The sequence below is a fragment of the Somniosus microcephalus genome, chromosome 22 (assembly GCF_052327205.1).
Source record: "Somniosus microcephalus isolate GS21.2 chromosome 22, FLI_Smic_1.0, whole genome shotgun sequence".
Classification (NCBI taxonomy): domain Eukaryota; kingdom Metazoa; phylum Chordata; class Chondrichthyes; order Squaliformes; family Somniosidae; genus Somniosus; species Somniosus microcephalus.
Genome location: NC_141008.1, coordinates 73,913,737 through 73,923,739, shown reverse-complemented (window position 1 = coordinate 73,923,739; position 10,003 = coordinate 73,913,737). Strand labels below are relative to the sequence as shown.

Sequence of the window (10,003 nt, the reverse complement as noted above, 5' to 3'; positions counted from 1 at the left end):
CAGACAGATAGACAGACAGAAAGAAGTATCCGTTTATATATATAGATAGATATACACACATATAATATGCATATAATCTTTTCTTAGGTTTAATGGTTGTCCCTCTGCTTATGGCAAGCTGTAACATAGTTTGCCGCTAAAGTTACGCAATTTCTCTGTTCCCCTAATAGATATGGGAGTTTTTGGTGGTCATTCAAATTTTTGAATTCAGGGCATATTTTCATGAATTTTGGGTAGAAATTCCCCCTAATGTCCTGATAGTTTCCACAAGTTGTGAGGAAGTGCATCTCTATCTCCACCACTCCCTGACTGCAGTGAGAGCATATCCTGTCCTCTCTTGGCAGCCAGGTCTGCCTGTGTCTGCCTTTTTTGATGGCCAGGCTATGCTCACTAAGTCTGTACATTGTCAAGGTTTTTCTCAGTTTGCTATCTTTTACCATTGTCAGGTATTTAGCCATGGTGGATTGTCTGTTTAGGGCCAAATAGCAATCGAGTTTGTTTTGGGTTTTTGTCATTTCTGTCCAATAGGTCAAATATTTTTCGTTTTGTTTAGTGACAATTGTGTTGGGTCGAATTCTCTGTGCTAGGATGTCACTGTCCTGGGGCTGATTATTATTAGTAGTGTTAGTAGTTACTTCAGTGAGTCCCAGGACTAGTTGACTGAGGGGACTCTTCTCTATGATCTCTCCCCCTCCCCCCCCTCTCTCCCCCCCTCTTTCCCCCCCTTCTCTCCCCCCTTCTCTCCCCCCCTTCTCTCCCCCCCTCTCTCCCCCCCTCTCCCCCCTCTCTCTCCCCCCTCTCTCTCTCTCTCTCTCCCCCATCTCTCCTTCCCCCATCTCTCCTCCTCCCCATCTCTCCTCCTCCCCCCATCTCTCCTCCTCCCCCCATCTCTCCTCCTCCCATCTCTCCTCCTCCCCATCTCTCTCCTCCCCATCTCTCCTCCCCCCATCTCTCCTCCTCCCCCCATCTTTCCTCCTCCCCATCTCTCCTCCTCCCCCCATCTCTCCTCCTCCCCCCATCTCTCCTCCTCCCCCATCTCATCTCCTCCCCCCATCTCTCCTCCTCCTCCCCCCATCTCTCCTCCTCCCCCCATCTCTCCTCCTCCCCCCATCTCTCCTCCTCCCCCATCTCTCCTCCTCCCCCCCATCTCTCCTCCTCCCCCATTTCTCCTCCTCCCCCATTTCTCCTCCTCCCCCATCTCTCCTCCTCCCCCATCTCTCCTCCTCCCCCCATCTCTCCTCCTCCCCCCATCTCTCCTCCTCCCCCATCTCTCCTCCTCCCCCCATCTCTCCTCCTCCCCCCCATCTCTCCTCCTCCCCCCAATCTCTCCTCCTCCCCCCATCTCTCCTCCTCCCCCCATCTCTCCTCCTCCCCCCATCTCTCCTCCTCCTCCCCCATCTCTCCTCCTCCCCCCATCTCTCCTCCTCCCCCCATCTCTCCTCCCCCCATCTCTCCTCCTCCCCCCATCTCTCCTCCTCCCCCCATCTCTCTCCTCCCCCCCATCTCTCCTCTCCCCCCCATCTCTCCTCCTCCCCCCATCTCTCCTCTCCCCCATCTCTCCTCCTCCTCCCATCTCTCCTCCTCCCCCCATCTCTCCTCCTCCCCCCCATCTCTCCTCCTCCTCCCCCATCTCTCCTCCTCCCCCCCATCTCTCCTCCTCCCCCCCCATCTCTCCTCCTCCCCCCCCCCATCTCTCTCTCCCCCCCCCCCTTTCTCGCCCTCCCTCAGAATCTAGAAATTAACGTGGTTGGCACTAATAGTGAGGCTCACCCATGTTAGATAGGTGACAAATATTGATAGCAGTAAAATGTTATTTCCATACGTCCTATTTCTTTTTTGTGGGTTTTATTTTTACATTTTATATCCCAGTTAGTTATTAACTGCCTGTTGGATGGGTTTATTGAGCAGCAGCTTGCATTCCGGAACTGCCCGTCTCCATTCTGAATTCCTGATGGTTTCAAGTGTATCATTACCTTGTCGAACAAGAGTGAATTTTAGTTCAACCCAGTTATGGGTGTAAGTAACTTCTTCTGCAAAATTCAATTATGGTTAAGTGGGCAACATAAAATATACCGACAAGTTGTATTTTAAGACTTGCAGATTGCTGTTTGTACAACTTGATGAAATTGCGTAGATACTTATTAGCGCTTGAGTACTTTTTGTAGGAAGAGCTATCAAACAAAAAAATTGGAAGACTCACTTGGGGGTGGCGGAGTAACTCGTGGAAAATATTTGGATTTTAAGCCAAATGTTTTTTTTTAATTGTTCATGTTACACGTGTGCAGTTTCTCTATCCAGACTAGTGTGTTTGCTGCAGTACTGCCCCCTGGTGTTTAGTTAAGGCATATGGGTAACATTTTATATTGGCCCGTAGTTTCCGATCCCCACGGGTGTGTGCGAGCTGTGTGCACACCCGTAGGGACCTCGCAAGTGCCGGTTTCAGTGCTGAAAACCAGCACTTCTGATCCTCTTGACAGATCGGGCACCTGCCCTAGAGAAGGGCCTCTGCGGGGGGAGAGTTCCGCTTTCTGCAGAACCTCCGCCCGCTGAAAACCTTTAAAAATCTTACGCCTTGTAAAAGCAGGCGTCAGCATAAGAGTTTAAAAAAGTAAGAAAAATAAAAAAAATTCACTCGTTTATAATTTAAAAATACTTCTTAAAAAAAGCAAGTTTATTTTTAGCCCTGTAAAGAAAACTTATTTTTTTCAAAAAATTAAATTTTTGTTTAAAATATTTAATTTAATGTAATTTTAACTCATTTTAAAAACATGATGGTTTAAAAAATTTTTTTTTTATGTTTTCATGTCTTTTTTCAGTGATCCCCATTCATATATTTGACCTGTCAAAAGTATGAAGGGAGATTCCCTTCTCCCATTGGCTCGCCTGGCCCACGTGATCCCAGGGACGCTTGTGAACCGCCTGCGCCCCTGGGATACGTGGGCCCCTGCGCGCGTGCACCAGGAGAGGCCCAGGAGCGGAAGAGTCCGGACCTCTGGAGCCCTCGGGTAAGGGCGTAGATTTTTTACCAATAGGAGGCCTCCGCATTTCCAATTCACCATTTTGAGGTTAAACATAGAAACATAGAGATAGGAACAGGAGTAGGCCATTCGGCCCTTCGAGCCTGCTCCGCCATTTAATGAGATCATGGCTGATCTTCGTCTGAGATCATAGCTGATCTTACCAGTTCAGTACCCCGTCCCCGCCTTTTCTCCGTAACCCTTAATCCCCTTAGCCTTCAGAAATATATCCAATTCTCTCTTGAAAATATTTATTGAATTAGCCTTCACAGCCCTCTGTGGCAGGGAATTCCACAGGCTCACCACTCTTTGAGTGAAGAAATTCTTCCTCATCTCTGTTTTAAATGATTTGCCCGCTATTTTTAGACTGTGGCCCCTGGTTCTGTGCTCCCCTGCCATTGGAAACATTCTCTCTGAATTCAGCCTGTCCAGGCCTGCCATAATTTTATATGTTTCGATGAGATCCCCTCTCAATCTTCTAAACTCCAGTGAGTACAAGCCCAAACTATTCAATCTCTCCTCGTAGGTCATTCCCGCCATTCCAGGTATCAGCCTGGTGAATCGCCGCTGCACTCTTTCCATGGCAAGAACATCCTTCCGCAGATGGGGCGACCAAAACTGTACACAATACTCCAGATGCGGTCTCACCAGCACCTTGTACAGCTGTAGTAAGGTATCCCTATTCCTATACTCGAACCCCCTTGATATGAAGGCCAACATACCATTTGCCTTCTTAATCGCCTGTTGCACCTGCATGCTCTCCTTCAGTGACTGGTGCACAAGAACACCCAGGTCCCTCTGCACTTCCCCATCTCCCAATCTATTGCCATTTAGATAATAATCCACCCTCCTGTTTTTACCCCCAAAGTGGATAACCTCGCATTTATCCACATTATAGTGCATCTGCCACGTATCCGCCCATTCCCCCAACCTGTCCAAATCGCACTGTAGCCTCCTGACATCCTCATCAGAGCCCACCCCTCCTCCTAGTTTAGTGTCGTCAGCGAATTTGGAAATATTGCATCCAATTCCCTGATCCAGATCATTTATATATATTGTGAACAGCTGGGGTCCCAGGACAGATCCTTGCGGCAACCCGCTGGTCACTGCCTGCCACTCCGAAAACGAGCCGTTTATTCCAACTCTCTGTTTTCTATCCGCCAGCCAGTTCTCTATCCACGTTAATACTTTGCCCCCAATCCCATGAGCCTTAATTTTGCATGATAATCTTTTGTGTGGAACCTTATCGAAGGCTTTCTGGAAGTCAAGGTACACCACATCCACTGGCTCTCCCCCATCTATTTTACCAGTTACTTCCTCAAAAAATTCCAGCAGATTAGTCAAACACGATTTACCCTTTGTAAATCCATGTTGACTCTGTCCGATCCTTTCCCCATTTGTCAAGTGCTCCGCTATTTTATCCTTAATAATGGACTCTAGCATTTTGCCCACAACCGATGTAAGGCTTACTGGTCTATAATTCCCTGCTTTCTCTCTACCCCCCTTTTTAAATATTGGGGTAACATTAGCTACCCTCCAATCCACGGGTACTGTTCCCGAGTCAATGGAGTTCCGGAAGATGATCCTTAGAGCATCTGCTATCTCCAGGGCCACCTCCTTAAGTACCCTAGGATGTAGTTTATCAGGCCCCGGGGATTTGTCGGCCTTCAGTCCCCTCAACTTACCCAACACCATATCCCTAGAGATACTAATTTCTGTCAGCTCCTCCCTCTCATTAGTCCCTATGTTTGTCGATATTCCTGGGAGGTTATTTGTGTCCTCCTTTGTGAATACAGAACCAAAGTATGAGTTTAATTGGTCTGCCATTTCCTTATTCTCCATTATATATTCTCCCGAATCGGACTGCAAGGGACCGACTTGGGATTTTACCAGTCTTTTCCTCCTGATATACCGATAAAAGCTTTTGCAGTCTGTCTTTATGTTTGCTGCAAGTTTACTTTCGTATTCTATTTTCCCCTTCCTGATTAATCCCTTTGTCCTCTTTTGCTGTATCCTGTACTGCCCCCAATCTTCCGGTCTGGTGCTTTTTTTTGCCAGTTGATATGCCCTTTTTTTTGATTTTATGCTGTCCCTAATTTCCCTCGTTATCCACGGTTGAGTCACCTTTTTAGGTTTATTTTTATGCCAAACTGGTATAAACATGTTCTGGAATTCTTCCATTCTATCTTTGAATGCTTGCCATTGTCTATCCACTGTCAATCCCCCCAGAAACACCACCCAATCAATCTTACCCAATTCCCGTCTCATACCCTCGTAATTCCCTTTATTTAAGTTCTGGACCTTAGTCTCTGATTCAATTTCCTCACTCTCCATCTCGACTGAGAGCTCGATCATATTATGATCGCTCTGACCCAAGGGGCCTCGTACAAGAAGATTGCTGATAAGTCCCTTCTCATTGCACAATACCCAGTCTAAAATGGCCTGATCTCGAGTCGGCTCCTCGACATATTGGTCCAGATAACCGTCCCGAAAACATTCCAGGAATTCCTCCTCCTCAGAATTTTTACTAATTTGGGTAGTCCAATCAATATGTAAATTAAAGTCACCCATGATGACAGCTGTGCTCTTATCGCACGCTTCTCTAATTTCCCTTTTTATGCCTTCCCTCACCTCCATATTACTATTTGGAGGCCTATATATCACACCCACTAACGTTTTCCTCCCCTTGCTATTTCTCATTTCTACCCATACAGATTCCGTTTCATTCGAGTTAATATCCTTCCTTTCCATTGCATTAATCCCCTCCTTTACCAGCAATGCTACCCCACCTCCCCTACCTTTTTGCCGATCCTTCCTAAATATTGTATATCCCTGGATGTTAAGTTCCCAGCCTTGCCCACCCTGCAGCCACGTTTCTGTAATCCCAATCAAATCATACTTGTTTACCTCTATTTCCACAACTAATTCATCCACCTTGTTCCTAATGCTTCTAGCATTAAGATACAAAGCCTTCAGGCTTGCTTTTTTCACACTCTCATTATGAATTAGTTTGGCCCTTTGTGTTTCTCTCCTTTGCTTATTGCTTCTCACCTTTCTACCATCTATTTCTAACTTCATATGACTTCCCTCTTTTCCACTACCTAGGTTCCCATCCCCCTGCCAAATTAGTTTAAATCCTCCCGAACCGCCCTAGAAAATATTACCCCGAGGACATCGGCTCCCTCACAGTTCAGGTGTAGACCGTTCCCTTGGTACAGGTCACTCCTCCCCAAGAACTGGTTCCAATGCCTCAAGAATTTAAATCCCCTGAACAATCCGGCATTTTTAATAGAACTATACTTAAGATTTACTAGTATATTTTATATGTGCCCCAAAAATTAGTCTCCATTCCTTGCCACGCCTTACACCGACAGCTCTTGGCTGAATCATCATCTTCAGATTAAAAAGCTTGCCGGTGTGAATCACACTTTTTTGCTGCTGAATTAGAAAATCTGTAGCAAAAATATAAACTACATGTCCAGACTAACGAAACAGTTTGCTTTTGCTTTTAGACCAATGTCTTTGTGTCCACATAACCTCAGAAACCAGTTCCAAAGGGTCTGTGTGTTAATCGTTTCCCAAACCATATGGAAGGAAGATTGGGCAGTTCCTTGCAGTGTTCCGACCTGTCCAAATTTCTGATATTTGCCTTGCTCATCTGATCCAGTGCACTTGGGCACAGAGCCAGACAAATCTCCCCTCATTTCTTCCCTTGTTCAGCCCCCATTTCCCCTTGGATCAGTCAGTGATGCCTTCATCTGGATGTGTGCAGTAAAATGACAGGCTCGTTATGGAGAGTGTCCCCAGTGTGTAATGCTAACTTCTGATATCACTGGATGAATAAAATAATTCTTTCAGCTCATCGCATTCTGGAACGTTTGTTATACCCATCATAATTTAATTGCTTTTGTTTTAATATTTTAATGTAAGTGCTTTTATTTAAGGTGAATGACTTTTAGTTACTAATGCCCCACAGTGATGTGGTCTAGCTGTTTAGTGTCATTATTCAGCCATTGCTTTCTCATTAATAACATTGACCCATTTGTAAAAGTGTTTGTGCTGTGCTGCTATTACATTACTAGTTTTATTTATCATGCGTAACACACTGTTGGCGCAAATTGGCCTGTTATTGCATAACAACCAGTGGTATTGTTTGCACAGCTGCTGCAAGGGGAGGCTGTGGACTGTTCAGAGGTTAAAGGCTAATCCAGAGCGAATGCTGAGATCCAATGTAATACTGTAATTACTTGACTATTGCAGCGCTATTGCTATTCAACAGCTGAGCCTGTTACACGAGCAAGAATTTTAAAAAAACATATGGGTGACTTCACTGCACGTGAGGGAATAAGTTTGATGCAAACTGTATTGTAAAAACAAAGTGCTGGAATTAGATAAAGTAATGGGAAGCTGAGAGAAAGGTAGGTTAAAATTTTGGTGTGAAAATTTCAATTCTGGCATTAGGCTGCCTTCCTTAAACACCGACTGAACTGTGTATTTCCAGCATTTACTGTTTTACTTGATTTCCAGCATTTTTGTTTTTATTTTTTATCTCCAAGTTATATTGTTAATTTGCTAACAAAAGAAAAGTCATTCAGCTCATCAAGCTTGTCCGACTGGTAGCTCTCCCATTGTAACATTTGGCCGCCGTTTGAATAACATCAATATGTTTGACTACTAACCTGCCTGAATGTTCCAAGAAGCTCTTCCTAATACAGTATATGGCTTAAATTTTATTTCTCATTAATCCAATTTAGTCCAGTGCTCCTGCATTCCTGGGTTAATTCAAAGTCCCTCATCGATATATTTTATACATCTCAAGGCTTTCCGTTAACCACCTTTCTAGACTGTAAAACTGAAGCTTATCTAATCTTTCGGATGGATAATGCAATGGGGAGGGGGGTGGGTGCAGAAAAAAGCATGAATGTCTAAGTGAGCAGCCAGGAAACTCACTGATTTGCATGGTCTGTACTGTTGGCTTTTCTTGAGTCTTTTACAATTCTGGTCTCCAAGTACCCTGAAATGTTGTTTATTTCCCTAGGTAATTACTTGTTTTGGCATTTCTGTGAGCCTCTGCAGCTACATTGGGTTTGCGGTGGTAGCGTTACTGGTTGAAATCAACTCAATCTTCCTCCACCTGAGGCAGGTTCTTCTGATGGCTAATATGTGCAAAACCACTTGCTTCCGCATCAACAGCATCGTCAACCTGGGTACCTACGTCATCTTCCGCATCAGCACACTGGCCTGGATGACGCGCTGGCTAGTCCTAAATCGCGACAACGTCCCTCTCGTGAGCTACACCATCGGCAGTGTGGGGATGGCCATCATGACTCTGATGAACATTGTGCTCTTTTACCGACTACTGAGAAGTGACTTTCTGAAGTCTAGCAGGGAAGGCAAGAAGGAAAAAGAAAAGTAAATGTGAAATGGTGTTTCAGCCACAATACTGGTGCTTGGATTTAAGAATGAAGAGCCGAAGAGGGACCTTTTGCTCCTTTGAATTTAGCCGAAGTTCTGTTAAATTAATGTGGCATTCTGGATAGCCCAGCAAGCTATCCAGAATGCCACATTAATTTAACAGAACTTCAGCTAAATATATATATATAATATATATATATTTTAAAAGGTAGCTTTTTGTATCCAATGATGTTTTGGTCTATATTTTAAAATGAAAATGATATTTTCATTTTGCAAAATGAAAATCTTTTTTCCTTAATGTCCTTTTAAACAAATGCCGCTAAATGTGCTACAAAGTAAAATTCTATAATATTGCACTACCTCGCTTCAAACTACATTGTGCAAGTGTTATGCCATCAGGCAATGTTGTTTATCTCTTGCGGTGATGTCACTAAACACAGCCCGAGGGGATTCATTCTAAATAGTTTCAAATTGGCTTTGTTTGACACTGAAAAATCAATTTGGTAAATTATAACTTCAGATGCCTGCAAATGTCAGTGGCTCAGCTAAGCCTCTCAAATGTCTTAATTCAAACATAATCATATTGAATAATGAAGAGCTGGGGAGTGAGACCGTAGCCCATCAAAGGTGTTCTGGAAATAATGAATATTGTAGTAAAGTGAGTGCTCATTTACTAAATGTCTTCATTTATATAAATAGTTGATAGGGAGTTACTTCATCATTTATATAAAGTGATGACCTGTTTTACAAATATATTCCATCTTGAATGTACATAGCTTCATAAGCTGTAATATATTTATGATGTATCTATGTATACAACTAAACTGTTTTTGAAATTATGCTAGCACATACTCTAGCTCTTTTATTTTTTACTCTTGATATTTTTTTTACAATATAATTGTTCAGTTTTAAAACTTTTAAACGGTAATCAGGCTCAGACAATTCAGAGCTTTCAGTATATAGAGTAATTATTTTTCTCAGTTTTTTCTTTTGTTGGGAAATAGTTTTATTTGTGGTAAATGTTGATATACTGTATTCAGTGACAAAATGGGAGTTACCAATTCTGAGACTGCTTTTCAGGATTTTTTTTGTGTTTTGACTAATGTACAATGTGTAGAACTTAATCAAAAGAATATTAAATGTGAAACATTTGTTTTAAAGAATTTGAGGCTATTCATTTGAAAGTATTATGAAAGCAAGCCTTAAATATGGCAGGACAGTCACTCTTGGTCAGACCAAATGAGCATCTCCTGACTGTTCTTGTTAACATCAAATTTGAACATTTGAGGGTAATTTTCAGATATTGGGTACAGTTCTGATTGAATACTAAGTCTGCAAATCTTGTTGGACCCTTCTCGCTTCTACTTCATGGTCCCTCTTTATTGATTAAAAATGCTGCATAAAAAAATCAATCAGTATGATCAAGGCCTGATCCCAGTAATATGATGATCTAAACTTTGGGAATGGGGGTAAATCCGGTCAACTGGATAAAAATCTATTCTGGGATTAGGCTACTGGAACCAATGCACATTTCAGGTTGAAATTAAAGTGGGGGAAGGGGAAAAGAAACA

At 43.3% G+C, this 10,003-nt stretch overlaps 1 protein-coding gene across 1 annotated transcript in view; it reads left to right on the top strand.

The window, feature by feature from the left end:
• The window catches only part of tlcd2 (TLC domain containing 2), a 69,090-nt gene extending 59,495 nt beyond the window's left edge, over window positions 1-9,595 (top strand). Inside the window, exon 4 of the mRNA XM_085965053.1 lies at window positions 8,056-9,595. Within this exon, the coding sequence (XP_085821179.1) occupies window positions 8,056-8,433 (378 nt within the window). The 3' untranslated portion in view covers window positions 8,434-9,595. The remainder of the gene's footprint in view (window positions 1-8,055) is intronic.
• The last annotated feature ends 408 nt before the right edge of the window (window positions 9,596-10,003 follow it).